This window comes from Sorex araneus, chromosome 3 (assembly GCF_027595985.1).
Source record: "Sorex araneus isolate mSorAra2 chromosome 3, mSorAra2.pri, whole genome shotgun sequence".
NCBI classification, from domain to species: domain Eukaryota; kingdom Metazoa; phylum Chordata; class Mammalia; order Eulipotyphla; family Soricidae; genus Sorex; species Sorex araneus.
This window is the reverse complement of record NC_073304.1, coordinates 24,937,699-24,963,891: the sequence shown is the minus strand read 5'-3', so window position 1 is coordinate 24,963,891 and position 26,193 is coordinate 24,937,699. Positions and strand designations below refer to the sequence as shown.

The window sequence follows — 26,193 nt, the reverse complement described above, 5'->3', positions numbered from 1 at the left end:
GGTACCTGTCAAGAAAGTAGCTTAGCTTTGTTGGCAGAAAGCAAAGCAAGGGAGATTATAGCACGTGCCTGGCCGCCAGGGACGGGGAGAAGGAAGCATGGATGGGAAGCAGGGAACACGGACAGGGCTACCAAGAAGGAAGGTCACGTCACTGGGTTTCAGAAGATTCCAGGCATGGGACCTTTGGGAATCACACCCAGAGCCATGGTGTCTAGGTGTCTGGGTGAGTGGGGGGCTGAGGAAGGGCATGTAGGGGACTCCCCTGGTGAGCCCCTACTCATCGATCTCCGTGCCCCTCCTGCCCCCCTCCTGGAAGCAAAGAAGTAGGCAAGGAACTGGATGAAGGTTTAAGCTGACTCCGGATGGGGCCGTTTGCTGAGTCGGCCTTTCCGGAAGGCCCTTTCCCTCAAACACAGAGCCCGAGGCAAGCATTAACGCGCTGACACTTGGGGCCAGAGAGGGAGATCCAGGGCTCAGCTCATGCTTTGCATGCAGGAGGCTTATGCTCCATCCCTAACACCACAGGGTCCCCTGAGCGCAGCCGGGAGCAAACTTCAAGCCCTGAGAGCTAGTAGTGGCCCTTGAGCACAGCTGGGTGGGACCCTCCCTAAAAAAAAAACAAAAAAAAACAGCAAAAGCAAAATGATACTGATACGTGGGCCAGGGAACTGTAGGATCCCCAGAGCGCTTCCAAGATGAACACCCCTCCCCAAACACTGAGCCTGAGGTGGCCCCCTGACACCCCCAAGTGTGACCCGAAAACCAAATAATGCTGATGCTCCAGTGGGGAGGCATAAGGCCAGGGAACTGAGGGTGATCAAAAGGGGAGAGTGAGGCGGGGAGACAAACGCCAAGGAAAGACCAGACTAGGTGGGGGCACCTCTGCCCACGCCCACCTGTAAGAGCAGTTCAGGGGCACACACTTGTCTTTCCACAAGGTCCACAGGCAAAATCGTCACACCCCATAGGAGGGCACAGAGCACAGGGTGAAGGAGAGCGTGGGGGAGCAGCCTTCTTGGACTTCTGAGGTGCATCCTCCGGCCCCACCGTAAGCCACATCCCACACACGTCCCCCCGAGGGCAGGGCCGGGCTGAGTGCTGGCCAGGAGAGCAGGAGGAGGTATGGAAGGGGACCCTTGCTTTTCCAGGGCATGTGCCACCTTGCAGCACGCTTGCCCCTCTCCTCGGGGGGACCCCATCCCAAGGCTGCTCCCACCCTCTCCACTCTTCTGCATGTCCTTCCCCTTCCAGTCTGCTTTCTTTTTTTTTTTCTTTTTTTCTTTTTTGGGTCACACCCAGCGAAGCACAGGGGTTCCTCCTGGCTCTACACTCAGGAATTACTCCTGGCAGTGCTCAGGGGGACCATATGGGATGCTGGGAATCGAACCCGGGTTGGTCGCGTGCAAGGCAAACGCCCTCCCCACTATCCTGTCACTCCAGCCCCCACCAGTCTGCTTTCGAAGCATGTCCTCTGGGGCTGAGCACAGAGTCCTCTGCCTCTGAGGGAGAGCACTGGCCGCTGCTCCTGGCTCTGCTGTTTTTTGTCCAACAACCCCAGAGCAGTATTGATCCTGTGGCTGGTGGGGGGGGGGGGCGGGAAACCACTGCTTACTGCTAACAAAGCCCCCATGCCCCCACCCCCGCCCCCGCTATGTCTCTCTGCCTCACTGCCCACCCCGTTCTTCCCAGCACGCTCCTCCTGGGGCCCTCGCTGACGGCGCATCCCCTGTGCTTATTCCTCTTAAATCTTGCTTTTCACCTGCTGATCTAAACTCTGGTACTTTCACTGTTTTGGTACTTCCACTGTTTCCCTTCCCGCTCTGTCTGGTCCTTCTTGGAAAGGCGAATGCTTCTAAGTCAGGAATCCAGCGAAAGCTTCTTGTTTCTCGGGGTGGAGGAGGAATGAGTGTGGAAAAGCACCTTGCCACCAAGCTGGAGACTTCCTTCGGCAACTGTACGGGTGGGCCCTGCGGGTGTCAGGCTCTGAGGCAGGGCAGGTGGGGGGCGGCTTGCATGAGCCCAACATTTGTTGAGGGAGTAGATTGGCAAGCACTTTTCTCCTCTAAGAGCAGGACCCAGCGCCATCCCCTGAGTCAGCCAGTATACAAAGGCACAGCACTTCTCCGTGAGTAATACACATTTAATGTTTCCTAAAAATCTGATTTTTGCCAGTTGCATTTGCTCTTTCCTCCCTTCCATTAGACACTTTATTAGAGCAAGAACACTGCATTTTACACTGAAAAAAAAAAATCAGAGGTCAACTAGAATTGAATCCTAAGGCCAGGGAAATATGCTCTGCCTATAAATGTCTTTGTCCCCACCAAATCGCCACACTCTGCTTGTGTGCGTACTTTAACGCAGGGCTTCTAAAATTCTTCCACTCCTGACCCCTGTCTCACCCCAAAAAATGCAACTGCCAGAACTTCCAGAAGCACCTGGGGTTCCTACCATGTCGGATTTTGAATTCTTTTTTGTTTGCTTGCTTGCTTTTTACACTTTGGGAAACCTTTCTACAATTGCCAAATTTTTCACCACCCCCACCCCCAGTCAGTTATGTGGACCCCTAATTCAAGAAGTTAAGCTTTAGAATGAATTTCCCAAAAGTTTTGGGTCGTAGGCAGGGAAGGTACTTCAAGCAGGAGAGGCCATGCCTGGCCTGAGTGAGGCCCGGCACGAAATCCCGGGCACCACACGCCCCTCTGCGCACCTCGGGGTGTGACCCCTATAAATGAACAGTTTCATTCTCATGATTTCTCTAAGCTAAGTCTCCTGCACAACGGCAATGCACAAGGAGCCCCAAGCTGCCAGTTTGCAAAGCAAATTGTTTGTTCTCTCTGACCAGCCTTCACCAGGAGATTTTCGCAGTTAAACTATCATTAGCCAAAGAGCAATTTTTTTTAACCAATGATTAAACCCTAGAAACAAATCACTTACCCTACCCTTTGAAACCAACTACATTTTGTGTTTGAATTCATGCAAAAAGGTTGTAAGACACTGGATATAAGTTTATAAGAAAACAAGGTCCAGGGGCCGGAGCGATAGCACAGCGAGTAGGGCATTTGCTTTGCACTGCTGCCAACCCGGGTTCGATCCCTGGCATCCCATATGGTCCCCCAAGCACCGCCAGGAGTAATTCCTGAGTGCAAAACCAGGAGTAACCCCTGAGCATCGCTGGGTGTGACCCAAAATGAAAAGAAAAAAAAAAACAAGGTCCAGTTTCCTTCGTGCTACAGAAAAAAAAAAAAAATCCGAAAACCAATAAAGGAAAATGTCCTATTGCCAACCGTTCAGGTAACTGTTCCATGCTTCTTGGGGACCAGGTACTACCAGGAAGCCATAATCTGTATGCGTTGTTGGTTTGGGGTTTTGTCTCTTTGATCTTTACAGGGGCCGTATCCGGGGCCGACGCTTGGCAGCTTGGTAGTATGACCTCTGATGAGGGCACATAATAAATGTAAAAAAAGAGAAGTAACTCTTGATAAGTGGCATCAAAGGGCTTGGCTCTCGTCGCTGAGTTTTACATCACCACTTTCAGCATGAGTGTCTCCGCTTCGCTTTCCAATTATGAGATGATCTCATCAGCCTGATGCCCGGGCCTGAGGGCCTGATGTTCAGGACTGACTGTCCCCGGGCTCCTCCCGGCTCCCTGTTGCATGTGAGGGCCCACACATGGTGCTGGAGATGAGCCCAGGGCCCCCACGCCACCCCCGACCCACGTATGAGGCATGTGCCCTATGGCAGACCCTACCCCAGCCCACATCTTCCTTTCACCTCTTTCTCCATCTTTCCCTTCTCCTTTTCTCTTTTTCCTCTCCCCCAACTCCCAGAAACTTGGCAGGAGACAAGTCCCTGATGACCATGGTGGGCCCCTATTGTCCTGGGGACTTGACGGGACGAGAGCACCGTTCCTCAGAAGAGACGGATGTCTCCTTTCTGACCCCACGCCCGCCAGCTCGCTGCACTGCCGCAGGATGGGGCTCATAGGAAGGACGATTCTTCCCAGCAAACAGAGACGTCAGGGGCCGCAGATAGGAAAGGAGTTAAGCACTTGCCTTGCCTGCAGTCAAACGATGGCTATATACCCCCAGCACCACATCTGGTTGCTCCGAGCCCCATGGGGAGTGATCCCTGAGCACAGAGCCCAGAGTAATCCCCAAGCAACACTGGGTGTGTGGCGCCCAAAGGCAAACAAACAAATCCAAACCGGAGACGTTCCAAGTGCCGGTTAGTTGTATTGGTGAGAATGGAATCCTGTGACTCGAAAATATTAAAAGGGCTGGAGATGGTAGCAGCAGTACTGGTACAGTCCTGGTGGCCCACCAAGCACGGCCAGAGGTAAGCAGTGTCCCCAACATGGCAGAGCCCCACAGAAATTTATCCTCAGGGCCTTGCTTTCTTTTTAAATAATTATTATTGAATCATCGTGAGCTACAGTTACAAAGCTTTCATGTTTGAGTTTCAGTCATACAATGACCGAACGCCCATCCCTCCACCAGTACGTGTTTTCCACCACCAATGTCCCCAGTATCCCTCCCACCTGACTCCACCCCCTGCCTTTATGTCAGACAATTTCCTTCTTGTTCTCTCTCTACTTTGGGGCATTATGTTTTGCAGTACAGACACTGGGAGGCCATCACGTTTGGTCCTTTATCTACTGTAAGCGCGCATCTCCCATCCCGAGCGATCCCTCCAACCATCACTGACTGAGTGATCTCAGGACCCCACCAAGAGTCTGGTCCAGCTGACCAAGTACTGCTGTGAGGGACTTCCGCCTCCCTCCCCAAATAAGATTAAGCAGTTATAGAGCGTGGACCATCTAGAAGTTCTCCCACGGGCCCCAGTGGGAGGTTGGGGTGATGACACGGATGCTGATGGGGCTTTGGCCACTCAGGACATCCCCTTCAGAGGCCATCGGTGGTGCCATGGCCGCAGCCCTGATGGGGCGTGAGCCGTCCTGCCCCATCATGGCCCATTACAGCTCCGGGAAAAGCCATCCTGTTTCCACAGCATTTATCTGTCAGCAGGAGACTATTACGGGAGCACAAACTCACATTGTATTAGCGTTATCAGTTAATTATGATCCTCGGGACATGGGCCAGCCAATGGCAGGGCCGGGTGCTGACCACCCCCCGGGATATAACCCTGCACCCCCAATTCTCGCATGTGAGACCAGTGGGCCGGCAGAGGCGTGGGGCCGTGGGACCTGCCATCTGGGGGCTCCGAGACACATGGGTGAGGATCTCAGTGTGGGCCGGGCCCCCCACAGCCACCGCAGACTATTGAGGGGCACACTTCCTGCATAGGCCCCCACGGCCCTCTACTTGGTCGGGGGGCAACAGAAGCATCTCGGAGTGCTTGAGTGCCCATCCACCGTGGTGCCTTCTCCATCCCGGTAAGAGTGGCCGCCAGCCCAGCGTGTCTCCCCTGGAACGTGGCATGGGGGGTACAGGCGCAAGCTAGGGGCAGGAGGGCACAGGCATGGCCTCCCACAGGCTCCCCCACACTTCTGCACACAGGGCGCATGGCAGAGATGCTCCGAGTCCCGTGGGCTTTCAAAAACGTTCCCCGGCACTCTTAAGGCTGCGCCATGCCTGGCGGCTCCCATGACGTCCATGACGAGGCTTGCAAGAGGAGAGAGGGCTCCTCTGACGGGGGAGACACAGTGCCAGGAAGGGCTTGTGGTCCCCGAGAGATGCAGTTAGCCGAGGCTATAGGTGTGCAGAAATGATGAGCCCAGGGCCCGGGGCCCAGGGGCTGCCTCAAGTAAGGGTGAGGCATTCGGATGAGGCTCGGTTAAGAGGGGCAGGTGGGGCTGGAGCGATAGCACAGCGGGTAGGGCGTTTGCCTTGCATGCGGCCGACCCGGGTTCAATTCCCAGCATCCCATATGGTCCCCTGAGCACCGCCAGGAGTAATTCCTGAGTGCAGAGCCAGGAGTAACCCCTGAGCATCGCTGGGTGTGACCCAAAAAGAAAAAAAAAACTAAGAGGGGCAGGTGTTCGCACTGGGTTCAGAGGAACAGATTATGGCGAAGAAGCAGGAGCAGCCCTGAAGATGCAGAAGTGAACCAGAGAGGAGCCTGGCTAAGGTTCTCGCGCTGGGAAGGAGAGGGGTGGGCCGGTGGCCCTGTCTGTGGTACTCTGGGAGCCTGGGGAGTTTGGGGGCTAGAGGGTACACTGGGTCTGGGTGGGGGGTTCTTATCCATCTGCTACCCAGAGCACAGCCTGTAATTACGGCACAGTGGGGCAGAAAGCGCATCCATCAACCAGTGCCTCCTGGACGGAAGAGGGGAGCACAGAAGTCCCCTGTTGCGGGTGGGGTCTGCTCCTCCGCCTGCATTCCTTAGGGAAGGACTTGACCTCTGGGGAGGCGGGAGCCGGGGAGGTGCAGGGACTGGGGTTGCTGTGTGACCTTGGCAGGTCAGCGCACCACACAAGGAAATGCACTTATTTCCTATTTGCCAAACCTCCCCCAGCTTCTTAATGATCCCCAGTGCCTCCTAGTGAGAGAGGCCAGCGGCGGCCAGACATGTCTCTTTAAAAGTGCTGGTCACTGACCAGAGGGGGATGTTGAACCTCCACACTGCCCAGGACTCCAGTCTCCTGGCTTTTATTCCAGTTCCTGTGACTGACTTGCCCCTGGAAGGGGGAAGAGGGCAGGAGTGAGCCCTACGAAAGGGACTTGGTGGAGGATCACGAACAGTACCGGCCTCAGATGAAAGGATGGGACGCACACGGGGGCGATGGTGGCAAGGGCTTCGCATGAGGGGGCTCCTGGTTCGAGCCCTGGTACAGCATGGTCCCCTGAGCACCCTGGCGACAGCCCCCAAGTGTGACCCCCCTCCAGGAATAGCCCAGAAGCCCAAGAAACAAAGCAAAAGCAAAGGAAAGTACGAAATGATGAATGGCTGAAAGAATCTCTGTTTTTTTGGGGGGGAAGGGAGGGAGCAGCACAGCTAGCAGTGCTCAGGGCTGACTCCTTGGCCCTGCACTCAGGGATCACTCCTGGCGGGGCTGGGGAGACCATATGGGATGACGGGGGTTGAAGGCGGGTGGGCAGAATACAAGGCTAGGGCCCTCCCCTCTGGACTACCGCCCAGCGCTGACTTTCCATCTTGAAGGAACTTTCCAGAGTTCTGCTGACACCGCCGACACCCCCTAGCTCCGCTTTGTTCTCGGGAGAAAGATGACTTTGTCAAGGTCACACGGAGTGGCCCAGACCCGTTCCCAGCGTCCTCTGAGTGTTCCTCACTGCTGCCCCTCTGGCCGCAGGCTGGTACTGCACCGAGGGAGGAAGGCTCTGGGTCAGGAGGCACGGGAAGCAGCCACCTGGGGCTGCAGGGCTGGGGGTGGGGCTCCCCGCGCCCCCCTTCTGACAGAGTCTGCCATCCCCAGGCAGGGAGAAAGAGCTTGGGCTCGGGGGCTGCCGGCCAGGCAGCTGGCTGGGCCACGGGGAAGGGTAGCCAGGGTCTATGGCTCTCCTTCCGACCTGCCGACAGTGGCTCACCCAGGGGACACCCCTCCCCTTCTTCGCTGCTCCCCAAGGCCGTGTCTCTGGGGGTAGACACGAGCACTGTGCGGTCTCGCCTCACTGGTTAACCAGCAGCACCACTGCTTGGGCCCCGTCCAAGGAAGTGCCTTGGGTTCCCTGCTCTGGGCTAAAAGGGTCTCTCTGTGTAGGCTCCTGCAACTGTTCCGTGACGCACCCACAGAAAGTCAACCGGTCCCCTACAACCAGTCCGGACCTCCCTGCCTTCGCAGGCTCGGCACACCGCCCCAAACTACTACAATTTATCCAGAAGTCTTTATTGAACAACTGCTATGTCCCAGGCTCAGACCCTGCCCGTGGAGCTGGGGGCCCAGAGGGTGGGGTGGACGCATCGCTCACATCCGTAGAGCAACCAGATACTTTGTCAAAAAAGTGAGCCACAGAAGGTTCTGGAAGGTGGGTGTCCTACGTGGCGGGTGCAGAGGCTGAGTCTGGCTACCCGGGAGCTTCTCTCTGAGGGAACAACAGGAAGGGCTGCGTCTCCCTCCTGACTGCAGGGAGATATGCATATTTCTTTCTGTTTGTTTGTTTTCGCCCACCCCCTCCCCTCAGAGATGCTCAGGGCTTACTCCTGGCTCTGCACTCAGGAATGGCTCCTGACAGTGCTCAGGGGACCATATGGGGTGCAGAGGATTGAACCCTGGTCTGCCATGAGCAAGGCCAGTGCCTTACCAGGTCTAATATCCCGCCAGCCCCGAGGTACGCATTTCAGAGAGTTCCCTCTTGCCCTGTATTTAGAGGATGGAATCCAGAGGGCCAGACACCTTCCCTCCTCAGGGTAGGGGTGGAGGTGCGTAGAAGCCAGGCTGGAGGGAGGTGTCTCTTAAATCACCCACAACCTCTGTGATTAAAAAAAAAAAAATCAGGGACCGTGTGTGTGAGTGTGTGTGTGTATGTTAGTTATGTGTGAGCGTGTGTGTGAGCGTGTGTGTGAGCGTGTGAGTGTGTGTGAGTGTGAGCGTGTGACTGTGTGTGTGTGTGACTGTGTGTGAGTGTGCGTGAGTGTGTGAGTATATGTGTGAGCCTGTGTATGAGCGTGTGTGAGTGTGTGTATGAGTAATTGTGAGTGTGTGTGAGTGTGTGTGAGTGTGTGTGAGTGTGCGTGAGTGTGTGAGTATATGTGTGAGCATGTGTATGAGCGTGTGTGAGTGTGTATGAGTAATGTATGAGCGTGTGTGAGCGTGTGTGTGAGTGTGTGAGTATGCGTGTGTGTGAGTATATGTGTGTGAGTGTGTGTGAGTGTGTGTGTGTGAGTATATGAGTGTGTGTGTGTGTGTGTGTGTGTGTGTGGGCGGGAGGGGGGTGTCTAGTGACAGTCCAGACATCTTCATCCATCTCTATGAGATGCTCCCTGAGCCCTGTGCCCGGAAAAGCCCACGCGCTCCCCCACTTCAGCACCGATGAAAAATCTCAGCTCTGCCTCCCAGCCCGCACGCGCCTCCATTTATCCAAGTCAAGTATCATCTGTGGTCCTCCCGCTGGCTGCCCACTCCCAAGCACCCCCTCACCCACCCCCTCGCGCGCACACACACACTGGCTCCTCCTAGGGATCCCCAGGCCCTCGGGGCTTTCACTGCTGAGGTGCTTGAAAGCCGCCTGCCCTTCCACTCCATTCAGACATGATTTTGATGATCAAATTATGGCTTTTCCCGACTGTTCATTGTCTTCGCAGTGTAGAGGAGAACAAGGTGAGGACAGGGGAAATCTTTCCTCGGGGCCTCCCTCCCTCCTTTAACTAATTCTAGACTTGCCTTCCGCCTCGCACTCATTTGAATCATCAAATTGATTATTATCCCAGTGGCTGGCACATCTCAAAAGACCAAGAGCTCCAGAAAAAAAAAAAAAAAAGAGGAGGGTTGACATATTGCTGAGTCTGGGACAGTGCCACCCCAAAGTCGGGAGTTCCAGGAGGCAGGAGAGTTTATAGGAATGGGGGGCGGGGGGGGGGGGGGGCGGGAATCAGGTGTCAGGTGGAAGAGCCCTGTCTGCTGGGCTGCCTCCAAGTGGAGGTGGCAGGAAGGCTGGTGGCTCTAACAACACCTGTTTTAACCACAAATCAGCTCGCGTTTGCTGGTGCTGCGCCCTGGGGGGCGTTTTTTCTACGACCCGGGGAGCATTCTACAGACCCCCTGCCCAGACACTCTCTGCAGAAGATCGTTCAGGACCTACTGTCGCTAGCGAGCGCGCGGCGCGGGCGTTGGGGACCGGGAGGGTGGAGGGTGGGGGTCTGTTTCTTTTCTGTCCTTTCTCTGGGATGACCCTTGGCACTTTGGTGCTCCTCGTGGGAGGCTGTGAATTTCTAAGGCCGGGGCGGACCTCTCGTCCTTGGTGAGAGGGCAGGGGAATATGACTCATTTTTTAAACATGTAAAACCACCCCTTTCCCAAATGCTTGACGGGGGGTGGGTGGGGGGTGGGGAGGGGGGAACCCTGGAGGTCTGCCAGTCAAGGCAGAGGGGAGGCTCTGTAAGCTGCAAATCTTTCACCCCACCCCCAGTCCCACTAGGTGGACAGTTTTTTTTTTTCCTCTCTCTCTCTCTCTCTCTAATGGAGAAGAGGGCAGCCCTTGCGGTTCTAACACCTGAGTCCTCCTACTCCTCTGGACGTGGGGACCCCGCGTGCGCGTCCGATTCCATTGAAGGCTCCCAGGCGCGCCCCCTCTCCCCTCCCCCCGCCCCGCTCGAGTCTGTCACTTTAAGTCCAGCCCCTGAGAGATAGCCAATAGGAGCCAAACCATACATCAGTCTGGCTGCCTTAAAGCTACAGTAGGGTTAGTGGGCTCCAGGTCTCGGGTGCCCGCGCCGCCTCCGCGGCTGCCCGTCCCCGCTGCCCGCTGCGGGTGCGTGCGTGAGTGGGCGCGCGGGGCTGGGCGCGCTCGGCCCCCGGCCTCCCGCCCGGCCCGCCGCCGCCTGCCCGTGCGCCCCTGCCCCGGCGCGCACCTCGCCCGTGCCCTTCACGCGCTCTTCGGCGCCGGTGCCCGCCGCCTCTTTCTCCACCAAGTGGGAATGCTCCAACGGGACTGATGGACGTGTCGGAACTCTGCATCCCGGATCCCCTGGGCTACCACAACCAGTAGGTGCTCCGCGCCCCGGGGCGGGGGGTGGGGTGGGTCTGGGCGTCTCCGCCTGTCCCGCGCGCGCGCTCCGTTTCGGGGAGGAGGAAGGGGGTCGCAGTTCTGGGAGCTCTGCAAGTGGCGGGGACCCCCCCCCCCCGGGGCTTTGCGGGCCACGTCGGAAGGGGGAAGGCGCACACACACTTTCTAGGGCTTTTTCTCCCGCGTTTCCAACTTCTCCCGCCACCCGCCTTTGGCAAACCCTGACTTTTCCCGGGGAGAGCCGCGCTCGAGCGTGCGCTCTGGTCTTTCTCTCCACTGTTCCCGCACGGGGAGAAAAATATATATTGGGAGTTTTCTGGGACTCCGAGAAGAGCAAGTCAGAACAGGTGCGGGAACGGCACGAGAAGTCCCGAGAGCGCGGCGCAGGGGGCCCCAGACCTGGACGCTCATTTCCAAACTGGGCGTGAAAAATGATCCCGGTAAGGGAGCGAAGTCGAGCGGAATCTGGAGATCCTGGACACCGCAGCCCTGGTCCAGCGGACCCGGTGGGGTGTCCCGAGGGCGCGCACGTGGCACCCGGCGGCCGGGGGACGGGGGAGGGGACCCCTGCGTGCTCGGGCAGGTGGGGGGGGGGGATGCGCTTTCCGCCAGGTGTGGGAACTGCCGTCCGGTCGCAGGGGCCGAGGCAAACGCAAAGTTGGTTCTCTGCATTTGGAGGGACCCACGGAACCGATCAGAGCGATGTCCTGCTTGCTCCGGGGCGGCTTTGTCCGGCTCCGCGGGACCCGGGGGTGGTCGGATCCGCCGGGGCGCAGCTGGAGCTGCGCGACCCGACTCCAAGGAACCACGATTCGCGGCCCGGGTCGCGCGCTCAGCGCTCAGAGAGGAAAAGTGAGAACGGGGAGTCCCCTCCCGGCCCGGCCCGGCCCGGGCTGCTGGGTCCCGACCGGTCACCGCGGGGACCTCCGCTGCCCGCTCGATTCCTCCCGCAAACCTTCAGGGGCACCCCGGGGACCCACCCCGCGTGTTTGCTTCCTCGGGCGCCGAGCGTCCTGAGCGCCCCGGGCCGGTGGTAATACTCCGGCACTGGGTGTGAGCGTGCGGAGAGGCTCTCTCGGCAGGTTTTTAAAAATTAAAAATCAGAATTAAACGACAACTTCAAAGTTCTTGTGGACCTGCTTAACTTGGAGCGCGTCTGGATGCTCCTTTTCTTTTTTTCCAGAAGCAAACTAAATTCGCCCAAGTCAGTTCGCCCCAATGTCCTTCTCTCTCTCTCTCTCTCTCTCTCTCTCTCTCTCTCTCTCTCCCCCCCCCCCCCGCACCGCTCCCCTCCCTCAAAGCACCACGAGATCATTAAAAATAAATCCTGGGGAAGGTGGGGGTCCAGTTAGGGGAGGATGGCCGAGCAGATCTCCACTCCAAGCCCCGGTTGGGGGGGCGGTGGGTCCGCGCCTGGCCGAGGAGGCAACTTTGGAGTTTGTGGATGACCGAGTCTGCAGCTGTCACACTGACCTTTTGGGTTCTAGTTTGAGCAGACGACCCCTTTAGATTCAGCCAGAATTTAGGTAGCACGTAGGAAGTGAAAAGATGGGCCCTGGGACAAGGGCGCTGATGAGTCAAAACGCATTCAGCCGTCCATCGGCTTGGAAAGTGGCTCTTCCTCCTTTGAAAAGGTTGCCCAATCTCGGCATGCAGAGCCGGTAGCAGCGGTGCTGCAGGGCGCTGTGCCCTCCCGAGCCAGTAGCAGCCTGCCCCGGGGAGGCTGGGAAGGGGGATTCAGGCCCCCCGCTGGTGGGGCTTCTTCCACAAAGTCACCCCATCTGACAAATAACGGTGTTTTGATTCTTTAGGCTCCGGTCCCTTCTCTGGGCTCCACATGTGTCTGTATTCACCTTCTCTGGCTCAAGTCACAGCTGGTCTGGGTGCAAATTCAGAGGAAGGAGCCTCTGATTATGGGCACCCCCGAAAGCAGTGAAACATGGAGGGGGGAGCCTTAGCAGGTTGGGGGTTCACTGAGGTGTGGGCGCTATTGGCAGGAATGGAGGAGGGCGGCAGAAAGGAATGAGCAGGTGGAAGGCCCGGGTGTGTGGGGTGCAAGTGGAATCATTCGTGAGGGAAAGCTGACGGGGTGGATGCCTTCCCCTCCCTGGCTTCCTTGCAGAGAACTCGCCTCCCATTCAGCGAGGCTCAGGGAAAGGCAGCAATACCAGAGGCACAGGGAAAATAGCAGCAAGATACTTGCAGTCCCCACAGCGGAACTCGGAATCTCTGTGAGGTGCTCCTTGGAACCCGTGACCGCGCTGGGCAATGGCCCCATACATATGTGTACTCGTGTGCAAACCTGTGTCTGCTCTGGTACAGGGGCAAGAATTTCCCAGGAAGGGCTTCCAGAGGTCAAGATGCTGATGGTGTGTGTGTGTGTGTGTGTGTGTGTGTGTGTGTGTGTGTGTGCGAAGGGGGCGGGGAAGTGAATGAGAGGGGGGTGTATCGTTCTGATCATACCCCCACCCCCACCTCACTTCTTCACAAGCAGCTCTCAAGGCTTTGGAAGGACCGGGATGATGGATGCATCATTCTAGTAGGGAGGTTTCTGAGAGCAGGGCTCGGTAGGTTCCTTACTTGGTCCGCAGTTGCTACCCACTGCTGCTCTTCCTAGCCCCGAGAAAACCCAAGGGCACACTAACCACCGACGGGTTAGGAAGGGCTCCCAGCCTTTCTCACATGCGAAGGTAACAAGAGCATATCTTGGTGCTTTGGTGTTCACACTTTCCCAGGTGAGAAATGCACACACACACACACACACACACACACACACACACACACACACCAAGAAATGCACCCACACGGGTGCACCCACCCACCCACACCCGTGTCTTCCTACCTTTCTGTCCTTCATTTTCATTTTCCTGTAGCCAATCCTGTAGGTGACTCCATTACCATTTCTAATCAATATTTTATGTACATACATAATCAGCCGGAGTGGGAGTCAGTGTGCCGGCTGGCCGGCCGGCGGGTGTCTGTGTACAAACGTCTCCCCGCCCCGGCCAGCCGAAGACACTTGGCGTAAAAACCTGGGGGTTATTGGAGGGTGGGGGGGGCTGCCTCTGCCTTCCGATGCCCACTTTGGCTGATGTTAAAGAAACAAAGAACAAAGTGTCCTAGAGGTAAGATATGTGGGTTCACACGCGGGGAAAATGCCACATGGTAATTCAGAACCACTGGCCCAGAGAAAAACAAAGGAGGGGAATTAATTTTTAATGGTATGTTTGGAACTAAATCAGTGAAGAGAGGGGGTCTTGATTTTCCTGGGGAGGGACTCCAGGGGGCCCCTGTGCACCCTTCAGGAGGTCTGGGCTGCTGGGGAGCCGTTGGGATGTCAGGGGGCTGGGCTTGTTCAGCACCCCCCACTCCCCCAGCAATCCAGGAGGAAACTGGGAGGCCAGCATGGAGGGCCCCAGTGCCCAGAAAGCCCCTTTCCGGCTCAGTGACATCCTGATAACTGGAAATTTCCTCTGGAAGCTTATTCTCTTTCGCCCAACTCCCCCTGTTTTAGAAACAGCTCTCTCTCTGACCAGTACTTAGCGCCGGTGAAAAGATGTTTCTTGAAAAGGCATACATGGAGGAACAACCGATTCCCCTCCCACCACCACCACCAAAACAGGAACCTTTTCATGCTATTGACTGGGAGGAATCAATAAATATTCCATTTAGTCCCAGAGACGGGAGGCACAGGGACTTTCGGGGAAAGGCTGCAGGGGGAGTAACTGCCTGCCAGGACAGTCCTGCCTCCAGGAAGGCCCCCCGCCAAACTTGGGGATCCCCCGAACTCCATCCTGCAGCTCGGTTCCTGCTGGCGTGTGTGTGGGGGGGCAGAAATCTGTAGCCACATGGTTTTTAAAGATCATGTAAACTCATGGGTCCGGGCCGTCTCCCGGAGCACTGTGCACGGGGCTTTCCTTCGGAGGTGCCGAGAGCTATCCCGAGCTGCCCCCGAAGAGGGGTCCCTTGGTGCTGGCTGTTCAAGGAGCAGAATTCGGGAGCAGACTCGGAGACGGTGATGTTCTGGCCGATGTGCAGGGCCTCCGGGATCTGTCTGCGGCTTCCTGGACACGAGGAATATTCTTGGGGGTTCTCATTTGAAGGGGAAGGAACAGAGATTTAGATCAGAATTCACTTTTTTTTTTGAAGGAAATTGCAGCCCACATGCTAAAGCCCACCCCCCCACCCCCGACCCATGCCTTCTCCTAGCTGTGGGCGACCTCAGCCCCTGCCCACCCTTCCCTGGCAGTGAGACCCTCCGAGGCTCCTCTTGCTTCCCCAGATCAGCCTGGAACTAACCAGAACCCCCCCTCCACTCTGCAGGGGGCTTCCGTCTTCCAGGCCCGTCACTGTCACTCTGGACCATTTCCCCTACCCCCCACCCCAGCCCCGGGGACCCCAGCATCCTTTTCTTGTGTGCCCTCCGATGCGTTCTGCAGTGACTGTGTTTTTTAGAGGCTTGGGGGTCCACAGATGATGCAGGGGGTGTGAAAGGCTACCCCTTGGGGTGGGTTTAGGCCCAGCCAATCTGAGTCCACACCTGCCGGTTTGCCCTTGAGCCCCTTTGCTGATTTCTGGTGATAAATCAAGGGTGTTGTTCAGCACTGCAAGTGCGGTGACCTGGGCCCTCCGGGCCCTCCGGGAGCCTCTGGCCTGGCCTCGCATTCCTTGGGAGAGAGTCTAAGTGTGTGAAGAGGGGTGGCCTGGGGCCCCTGGACACAGGCTGCCCCCGGCCTGGCTGGAGGCTCCCCCAGGGAGGGCGAGTTTATAATTGCAAATGTAATTAGCAGCCGGGCTCTGGGGCACAGGAAGCTTCACTTCTCTCACACCAGTGACCTCTGTAAGTGGCCCGCAGATTAACCCTCCCCAGCCAGTCTGCCCCCGGCCTCTCCCGAGGCCGCTGACCTTTCATTGTTAATGGCAGCGCGGTCCTGGGCAGTGAGGTACGGGCCGAAACCCCTTCCTTTGAGGGGCTATCCTCGCAATGACCAGGAGGTCCCCCGAGGCTGTCCCTTCTTCCCTAGGCTACTGGGCCAGTGCCCCCTGCTTCTGTGACAGTGTGACAGTGTGACCCTGTGAAGCTGTTCCTCAGGGGCCTTTCCTCCCTCCCCCGGCCACATGGAAGATTCTGGGTGCTCACTGGCCTGTGAGTTTGGGGGTGTCACTGATTCTGGGTGCGTGCTGGCCTGTGGGTTTGGGGGTGTCACTGATTCTGGATGCATGCTGGCCTGTGGGTTTGGGGTGTTACTGATTCTGGGTGCGTGCTGGCCTGTGGGCTTGGGGTGTCACTGATTCTGGGTGTGCGCTGGCCTGTGGGTTTGGGGGTGTCACTGATTCTGGGTCCACGCTGGCCTGTGGGTTTGGGGGTGTTACTGATTCTGGGTCCACGCTGGCCTGTGGGTTTGGGGGTGTCCCCCGGGGGTGAGCCTCGTGAGCACGGCCACAGCTCAGCATGTGGGAGTGACTTCCCCCTCTCGGGCATTCTCGGGGGCTGTGTGAACACTGGGGGTGCCACTGGGCTTGTGGCAGAGCACAGCTCTGTGAGTTTGGGGGAGCAGAAACGACCTCTTCAGAATCAGCCTTCTAACCAAAGACGACAAGCACCCAGGCTGGGGAGTGCGGGGCCCTCCCCCATGGTCACTGACTGTGCTGTCCTCCTCGCCTGTCCCCCCACCCCGCCTCACCCGGCCAATGAACTTGAATGGGCCGTGTACTTGGGCACTGTGTTCGGGATTAGAACAGAAAGGATCTCACAGCCCCTTGACCTCTGAGCCAGGACTGAAGGGGGCATCTGGCCCTCTCCTGTTGTGGGTGACGCCCTGTTGGAGAACAGAGACCCGAACCCCGAAACCTCCAACGCAGCACCCATTCCTCGGAGAGCGGCAGGTGGGGTTGCCGTCTGTGCGTGCTGGGGTGGGTGGACACAGGGATGGGGGCTCTGTGGCCCAAGCACAGCCCCGGCCCCCGCCTGCTGAACCCCTTGGACAAAGCGCTGGCTGTGACCACTTTCCCTGGGGAGCCCCCTGGATTGGGTGTTTCCAGGGGTGAGAGGGCCGGGGGTTTGCAGGAAGGAGTTGGATTTTTCTGAAAGGGCTCTCTGCAGAGTTTTGGCCTGGGTAGTGCTGGGGGCATGAGGGTCCTTCCCCACGTTGCCCTGCTCCGGGATAACAGATGGCCACACTCAGCCAGCCTTCGGCAGCTCTGTTCCAGGTCCCACTCGGTCCCTGGGTAACAACCAGTGACACTGAAGTTTAAAGGGGCAGGTGTTTACTCACGGCAGATTGCTCCAGTACCAGCCCCGGGGACTCAGAGTGTAGAATCAGACCTGATGGAAAAACCTGATAAATGTGCTGATTGCAGAGGCTGAGTTAAAATAAACCCCAACGTTTTCCTGAGGGTTGGAGGTATAGAATTTTTGTAAACCTCCATTTCGCTATTTTATAAAATTACTACATTTTACTTTCAAAAAAGGGGCCCCCCCGCCCCCCCCAACACACACACCACCACCACCTTCTCTTCCTTCTGTCCCTTCTCCATCCCTGCCCTGTTCTATTCAATAGAGTGGTTCAGAGTTCCCGGGATTGAGCCTTTTCCGGGAGCGGTTTTCTGAATAATGCTATTTTATTCCTCAATGTCATTTCATCCAGAGGTCAGAAGGCAGTTAAACAAACTCCGACAAGGTTTTGTTTTTTATCTTCTGGCTTCAGATGTGATCAATGCTCATTTAAAACTGTATTAGGGTCCTCTCGTGGTCCTTATAGTCTCCTGCCAGCAGTGTTGCCTGAAATATCAGTGAAAACTCCCAGGACACGGTGTGCCCAGTTCAGAGGCAAGCTTTCCCGTCTACAGAACTGAGCCCGGGAACCCCAAATGCTAATGCAGCAGTTTAACTTGTCTGGCTCCTGCTTACCCCAGGAGCTCGAGTTAATGAATTTGTTTCTTGTTTATTTCATTCTATCGTTTTAAAATTTTGTGTTACATGTACTAGACGTATGTTTTTCGGTATTATTTTTATTTTTAGAAGACACCTGGAAAAAAAGCCTTTTGAGTAACACTGGCTTTTTCGTGTACACCTGATTCGAAGGGCAGAGAACAAGGAAATCTGATAGAGGGAGGAGAAAATAAAGGATGGTGGTTTGTGAGATTCCTTATGTTTTCAGAGTTAGTATTTTCCTTTGTCGGGGCCAGGGCAATAATAGTACAGCAGGTAGGACGCTTGCTTATCTTGCACTTGGCTGGCTCAGGTTTGATCCCCGGCATCCCGTATGGTTCCCACCCCCGAGCACTGCTAGGAATTATTCTTGAGTAACAGAGCCAGGAGTAACCTCTGAGCATCCTGGGTACAGCCCCAGAACCAACAAAAAAAATTTTTCCCTTTGTCTCCACTCTGCCCCACAAAGACACTATTTTCACTCCAGCTTGTTCTCATTTTACTTTTGTGTGTTAATCCCCCTTTGATTGTGTGGGCTCAGTTTCCCACACCCCCCTGTCTCTGTTTGGGAAGAGGCAGAGACGGGCACATACAAATGTGAGTTGTGGGTGTGTTCGAGTGGTCTTGAGGGACTGAGCGTCGTTTACGAATTAAGTCCCAAAGCAAATGCCCTTGGTGGCCCCTGTTCCAATTCAGCCTGCAGTGTGCCCCACTCCATCCCTCTGGGTTACCTGCTCCCGGGTGGGGGTGGGAATGAGGGTGAAAAGCCCCTGTTGACGGGTGGATTTGGGGGGGGGTTGTCTGTGGTGGGAGGGATGGAAGCTGATAGGGGCTGGAGGTCCGCAGAAGCAATAAAGTTCCTTCCCTTCCGCGTTCTCCCTTCTCATCTCCCGTGCGCCTTCCTTCATCTGGGGTTGGCATCGTCAGGAGGCAGCGTAATTGAGCTGGTCTGTGCTTTTGTTTTTGCCCTCCTAATCGATCAACAGAAAACATTCCCTTTGATGGCCGAGTACCTCTTCGGCGGGCGTGCAGCAGGCGGCACTTACCCGCTTCCCTTCGCCCTGACTCTTTGTCATTTATCTCTGGGGTGTGTTGGCACTGTCTGCCTAAGCAGTCGCACTAACAAGCTTTGGCCAGAGAGAACACCGCTTTCGCAGAAATAATAGCAATGTCGCGATGGTGGTAATAATTATAGCAACGGGAAGAACAGCTTACGGCGTTTGCTTCCCCCAAAGCACAAAGCGACTCTCCTAAGCAGATTTTATTAGCACTGAGTAAGGCTTGCTGTCTCGTCCTCCCCCACCCCATCCCAACCCCACAACCCCCCACCCCTCCACCACCACCAGTGTCTTCCTGCCCACTCACTGCACATGTGCAGAGGTTCCAGGTTTGCACGTCTGCGTTCCTCCAGGAACTAAAACTGCCTGTTCCCTGGATCCGAACGGAAGGGCAGAGGAGAACGCGGTGCCAGCCACACGGCCGGCCCGAGGAATGTGGGGCGGTGTTGTTGCCTTTGAACTAGGAAATGGAAACGTCTCTTGTCAAGGCAAGGGTGGCCGTGTAGGGACCCCTCGGTCCCCTGCTTCTGAGGCCCGTGCCAGGCCACCGCTCCCAGGCCCCCCTCACCTTCCTTGGTCCTTCGGCAGGAGGTTTGCAGACCAAAGGCAGACAGAGGACAAGGGGTTTGGGACGGGGGACAGGTGAAGAGCTGGAAAAAAGACGTGAAAAGAATGCCGGCCCCTTGCTACCTTTGACCCTTTCCTGGGTGCTTCGGCTTCACAGAGAGGGTGTCCCCACACGCCTGCTCACCTCAATCTGTTCTCCCAAGGTGAGGGGGACACCTGGGAACAGACCCCTCAGGGGCCCCTGACCTCTTGGAACTCTTGGCACGGACTCCCAGCCCCGCCGGTCATTACAGGCACTGCTTTGGTCACTTCCTCCCTGTCCTCCCCCTTCTGGGTATGTGATTTGGACACAGGAGTCAGAGGCATCCAAGTGGCCAGGGTCCCAGGATTGGGTTTTTTTTTTCCTTTCTTTCTACTTTAATATTCTTATCACGGTCTTACTCACTTTTGCCTCTCAAAACCAAGCCAAACATTAAGGTTTAGGTTCGCTCATTGATTATTAACTGATTTTGTTAAAACATACAACACCCCCCCCCCCCGCGAAGGACACCCAGAAGAGCGTGGCGGTGCTACCCAGCTCTAGATGCGCTGCCCCTCGCAGTGAGAAACGTTATAGCTTCAATTCCCTTGTTGGACCCCGAGTGAAAAATTAATTCATGAATAATAAAAACCAATCAGTCTTGTTGAGTTTAAGAAGGATTAGGAGGAAAGGGTGTTTTTTTTTTTCTCCCCCTTTTTTTTTTCCTTAGAACATTTGGATCTGTAATTCATTGTCCTGGGAGTGCCAGGGTGGGTTGGAGCCTGCCTCCTTCACAGCAAACAAGCAGTTTGTTACCTGGAGGTGTAACATCTTTCTGATCACTGAGGTCAACGGGCTGAAGACAGTAAATAAATAAATAAATAAATAAAAAGAATAAATAAAAAGATGGTGCTGGAGATCTCGCCTCTTCTCTCTAGCAGCCCAGTTCTCTAAGTCAGTGATTTTTCCCAGGAAATGAAGGGAACTTGCTGTCGAAATGGCCCACAACCCAAATAGCCACCCCTGGGTGCCTTAGGAATCAGCCCTTTTGCTAAAAGCCCAGGCTGAGTCCAACTGTTAGTTTCCCAGCCCCTTTGTTTCCCAGGTGAAACTGACCAGAAATTGACAGCCTTTCCAAACTTGGGGATACTCTAGTTTCCACTAAGGTTAACTGCTTGCCTCCCACGGTTTGAGCCAAGTTTAAACGGGGCATTCACAAGGAACCGCACATAGGAAGTGTTTCTTAAATAGTCTATGTTATTATTAATTGTAGCGCCTTACTTGTAGAAGTTATTTTTCATTCCTTGGAAGCACCTTCCCGGGAGAGTGCAGTGAAATCAGGGTGCTTGAACTGTTATCTCTGTTTAATGCGATCAACGGGTTTCCATATGTAACACAAGAGGATTAGAGAAGAGAATTCCCATTTGGGACCCGGGTGATGGACAGGAAATATCCTTAGAATGAATCCTTAGACCCTTTGGGATAAGAGCTGCTCAGTAAGAACAGTTAAATTTAGATCTTACATAAACAATCTTTTAAAAATTATTATTATTATTATTATTATTATTATTATTATTATTATTATGTGTAGGGATGCCTGTGAATTGGTTGCTAAATCTGGCTACCCCACCCATGGGTGTTTATTTAAGTTAATGTAATTAAGAAGCAGTTTTTTTTTCTACTTTTGATGAAGCTCAAGAGAATGATTATGTCTTTAGTTAAAAATTGATTGAATGATTTACAAAGTTATTCGTAGTTGGGTTTTAAACACAGTGTATCCTTTTCCCTCCCCCAGGGCCCCAGGGGCCCACCCCCACCTCCCCCACAGTCCCGTGTCCCCAGCCAGCCACCTTGACAGGCGCATTTTCGAAATTTGGTAGTTGAAGTTTTGGATCTCCTCTTTGCAGGGATGTGTGCAGTTTCTCACATGACCACCCTGAACTGTTTGCCGGTGTTTGTGAATGTGAGCTTGAGCCTGTCCTGAGAAGTTCGTAGGCACAAGTCGTTCCCAGCATCCGGGAACGTGGCTGTTGCAGTCAGGCAGATTAACCTGCCGGGGTGAAGTCTCCTAACACAGTGCCCAGAGCTAATGCGTTTTGCTCTAGGAAGGAGCAGGGTGAGCTGGGTCTTTCTGGAAAACTGGAGGAGGGAGCTGGACGGCTTGTATCAAGAAGCAGGCAGTTGGCAGCTACCTAGGGCTGTGCCGTGGAGGCGGCAGCGGCGTCTGTCCCTGCATTCCTGCAGAGGACAGGGCAGACTCAGGAAGACCACCCAGTTGAGTGTTAGGCAGTAGAAGATGAGGGGCTCAGCCGGAAACAAAGCCAGCGGGGAACATGAGTTGAGCTGGGCTCACCAGTGAGGAACCAGCAGACCCCATTTCTCCACAGGCACCTCTCAGAGCAAGCATAGTCGCACTGCCTCCGTGAAAACAACCATTGTTTTAAACCAGGTACCCGGGAAGCGCAAGAAAATGGGAAATGGAAGAGCTCTAGAGCCCCCTACAGGCACTTACTGGAACTGCACCTCCTGAGTGCCTGTCCCAGGATAGGGTCCTTGCCGGAAGGATCGTGGGGCATTCGGCGGGGACCTGCGGAAGGAAACGCAGGATCCTGGAGGAGTTGAGAGCTGAGTGTGAGCTCAGAAAGCAGCTCTGGGTTTGCATCCACCGTTCAGAGCCAGGCCCTAGGGCCTTTAACACTGCAGCAACCTCTGTGTGAAGTTCTATGAGCTTGCACACACACACACACACACACACACACACACACACACACACACACACACACACACACACACACACACCCTTTGCCTTGGTAGAGGTTTGCCTGACCTCCCTTCTGGAAGCTTTTGTGATTCTCATGATAGTAACAGTGACATTAATGAACATTTACCCAGCACTTTCCATGTGCCATGCCTTGTCCACCTGTGCCATGTTGTCGTCCTAACTCACGGCTTCTCACAGTGGCCCTGGGAGGTTGGTCCCATCGCCGTCCCCGTTTCACAGGTGCAGGGATGTCCAAGTTCGCACAGCCACCGCAGGTCCTGGCTTGGCCCTGGGCCCTGGGCTGAGTGCTTGCACTTCTCAGCACCTGGTTATTTGTCGCCCGTCATGCTTAGAATTTTACCCTTGTTGCTCCAGCTCTCAGGGGGGCCCAGCTTTTCGGGCTGGGTCTGACTCCGGGGAAGGTGTAGAGGGCAGGGGGCACAGGGACCCGTGTCAGGTTTCCGAAGAGACGGGTGGAAGGAATGACACTGTGAGCCTCTGTCCCAGGGGACAGTTGGAGAAGAAAGGGTCAGGCCTCTCCCAAGGGCCCTGGTGTCCTGGGCCGGCTGTGACCAATCCTGGGTAGCTGAATGTCTGGTAATTCTCTGATTCTCTGTTGCATCTTTTTTTTTTCTCCTTTCTGTGCTGTCATGATGATCCGGTCCCCTCATCCAGTGCTCACCTCTGGGGGTGGGGGTGGAGCGGGGGGGGCTCAGGCACTCTGTTGCAGTGCTCACAAATGTATACATCAGGCACCATGGTCCTGGCCACAGTGTCCACCCATACCTGCCCATGTGCTTGGTACCACAAATCTGGTTGGGGTGTCAGGGCTCCACACACTAGGGCCAACTGACACTCACTCCCTCTGTTTTATTTTGGTTTGGGGCTCACACCCGGTGATGCTCAGGGGTTACTCCTGGCTCTGCACTCAGGAATTACTCCTGGTGGTGCTCGGGGGACCATATGGGATGCTGGGAATCGAACCCGAGTCAACCACGTGCAAGGCAGACGCCCCCTGCTGTACTAACACTCCGGCCTCAACCCTCACTCCCTCTTGACCCTCTTTCCAGTGACTGAGTCCAATCTCAGCATCCTCACTCGGGACACTGCCCCAGATCTTGTGACCAGCACGTGTCTGGTCACGTGGCAGCGTGGCACTCCCACATGCTTCTCTCCATCTTGAGTCTCTACCTCTCTCCCTGCACACAACTCCCTGCCATGGCCCAGAACTTCAGTTCTCTCTCTCTCTCTCTCTCTCTCTCTCTCTCTCTCTCTCTCTCTCTCTCTCTCTCTCTCTCTCTCTCTCTCTCTCAAACGTCTCCTCCCCCTGGACTGTTTTCATGAAGTCAGCAGCCTCAGATCTATTTCCTTTTTGTGCAGTTGCTGCTTCCTTCTTACACCTAAGCACCAATCTGCTTGGAGAACTTCTATTGATGCTTCAAAGCCCTGCTCACTTTCCTCCCCCCCCCCCCCCGTGGGAAGCCATGTCTCCCTTTGCAGCCTCACTCTGGCCCCAGCCCCTGACTGAGTTAGAATCTGTTGGCTTTGAACATGGGCTGATCACGAGCCCCAGGGGTTCTGTGCCTGGCACCTGAGACAACACCTGGCAGAGAGGAGGGGTTCCACGTATGCTGGTGGCACGGACCTGCGGAGGTTGGAAATGGGAATCCAGGGAGTCCTCCAGGGGGTGGAGGGGGCCTGTTTCTGCAAGTGTCTGTTGGCTCATGGGCGCGGGCCTGGCCAGCCGACTGGGGGTCCGGATCATCTCGTGGGGTGCAGTGTGAACAAGGGCCAGGTAGAGTGTCTGCATCCCAGCTCCCGGAATGTGCTGGAACAGCTCCGACGAGTCTGGAAGAGGCATCTTCACCACCTTCCCAGGAATCTGTGGGGCAGCTGTTGGGGGCGTCCGTTCTTCCATACCCTCACAGTCTGAGATGTCAGAATGAAAGAGCAAAGGTAAGGGGCCGGAGCGGCAGGTCAGCGGGTCGGGCGCTGGCCTTGCCACATAGCCAACCTGGTGATTCCAGCCCCACCCCACACGGTCTCCTGAGCATCAGGCAGGGTCCCCGAGCACAGAGCCAGGCCGGGAACGCGCAGAGCTCAGCGGCCGGACACTGGCCCCGTGGAGCCCTGGGCTTGGTCCTCAGCGCCGCAGACAACACACACACACACACACACACACACACACACACACACACACACACACACACACACACACACACACACACAGAGGCAGGCAGCAAGGACTGAAACCTCCGGAGTCCTAGCATGGACCACACCTGACTTTGCCCTGCTGGGGTCCAGCGGGTGGAAGTCCAGCGCGATGCTCTGCTCGGGGACTTGCTGCTCTGCCTTTAGTGACCCCGGGTGCCCTCGGGCTTGCTGCTCGGAGCCGGCTGGACTGGGAGTGTCTGTCGGAGTGGACCTTTCCCCCTTCTCTAGAGGAAGGGCTCTCTCCCCCTCTCTCCCACTCCCCCTCCCTCCCTCCCTCTCTCTCTCCCTCTCCCTCCCTCCCCCTCCCTCCCCCTTCCTCTCTCCTTCTCCCTCTGTCTCTGTGTCTGTTTCTGTCTCTTTTCTCTCTCTCCCTCCCCCGTTCTTGCTCCGTCCCTCCCTCCCTCTCTTCCTCTCCCTCTCTGTCTGTCTCTTCTCTCTCCCGTCTCTTGCTTCCTCTCTCGCTCTCTATCTCTCCCTCTCTCTCCTCTCTCTGTCTTTTTCTCTCTCCCTCTCTCCCACTACCTCCCTCTCCCCCTCTCTCTCCCACTCCTTCCCTCCCTCTTCCTCTCCCTTTCTCTTCCTCTCTCCTTCCCACCCTCCCTCCCTCTCTTCCCCCCTCTCTGTCTCTGTGTCTGTCTCTGTCTCTTTTCTCTCACCCCCTCTCTTGCTCCCTCTCTCTCCTCTCTGCCTTTTTCTTTTATTTTGTTTTAGTTGTATTTGTTAAAAATATATTAACTATACAATTACAGATGAATTATAGAGTGAATAGAAAAATCAACTTTTTAAATTTTTTTAAATTTATTTATTTTTTAATTAGTGAATCACCATGAGGGTACAGTTACACTCTCTGCCTTTTTCTCTCTTCCTCTCTCCCACTACCTCCCTCCCCTCCACTCCTTCCCTCCCTCTCCTTTTCTCTTCCTCTCTCTCTCCCACCCTCCCTCTCCCTCTCTCCCTCTTTGTTTCTGTCTCTCTCTCTCCTTTTTTCTCCCTCCCTCCCCCTCTCTCCTCTCCCTCCATCCCGCCCCTGCCCCCAGCCTGACCCTGAACTCCTTAACTCCATCCAGAGTTTTCCTGCTGCTGCTTTAGTGCGATGTTCTTGGGGCCACCTTGGGGCCCTGGCAGACGCAGGGCACCATGGGACGGCCCGCAGGTCCGGTTGGCACTGCTGCTCCACCTGGAACCAGACCCAGCCACACCCGTGTTCTCAGAGCGAGAGGGCAGCCAGGCCCTGGCCAGGAGCAGCGCGTTAGCAGGGAAGCGTCCCGTCCTCCAAGGTCCCCAGCTTCTCGGGCCTTGGGAGTAAGTGTGGGCGGAGTGTGGGAGCTTGTCCCCTGGAGCTGCCGAATTAGCGCTGGGGTCCAGTCCTGATCTCCTTCTGTCCGGTGCACAGGAGGGCCCAAGAAGGGGCGGGAGGGGCAGGGGGGGTGAGGGAGAGGAAGGGCCCACCACCTGCTTAGTGCGGAAAAGCCTGAGGTCACAGGGGTTGAATGACCTGGCCCAGGGGACATGATGGACCGTCTCACGGAGCCAGCCAGGGGACCAAGCCATGTGGTGCCCGAAACGGCTCAGACCCCAGGGGCCGTGAGACACCCTCTCTCTGAGTCCCTGGGCTTCCCGGCCGACCCTCCTGTCACTTTTCCTGGTCTGCCTCGTGACTGCGACCACTGAAGGGCTGCTCTCAGTCCGCCCAGGAGAGGCGCTTCGGGCCTGAGGGTCCTTCCATCCCTTTTCACCTGGCGGTGGTGGGGGGGTCGGGTGGGGGCGGGGGCCGAGGGAAGGCCCCGATGCCAGGGGGGCCGGGAGGACTGGACAGCATGGCTGGGGCATGGCCTCTTGGGAGGGGGCGGGTAAGTGAGCCGGAACTTGGGGCCCTCAGGGAGCACTGGGGAGGAGAGAGACTGCCCGTGGGGGTCTGTGGTGCTCGTACCTACCCTCCATTTGGGGTTACTGGTATGGTCTATGTGTATACTATGAACCCCCTGCTCCCCCTCCCTGCCCCG

At 56.0% G+C, this 26,193-nt stretch overlaps 1 protein-coding gene across 5 annotated transcripts in view; it reads left to right on the top strand.

The window, feature by feature from the left end:
• ESRRB (estrogen related receptor beta) overlaps positions 1–26,193 on the top strand; it is a 171,724-nt gene that overhangs the window by 49,974 nt on the left and 95,557 nt on the right. Inside the window, exon 1 of one of the 5 annotated variants that reach the window (XM_055131474.1) lies at positions 10,341–10,618. The exons of 2 other annotated variants lie outside the window; for them this stretch is intronic. In XM_055131474.1, coding sequence (XP_054987449.1) covers positions 10,569–10,618 — 50 coding nt within the window. In that variant the 5' untranslated portion in view covers positions 10,341–10,568. Of the gene's footprint in view, positions 1–10,340; positions 10,623–10,977; positions 11,081–26,193 lie in introns of those variants that run through there. 2 more of the 5 variants (XM_055131476.1, XM_055131477.1) reach the window with 2 other exon arrangements.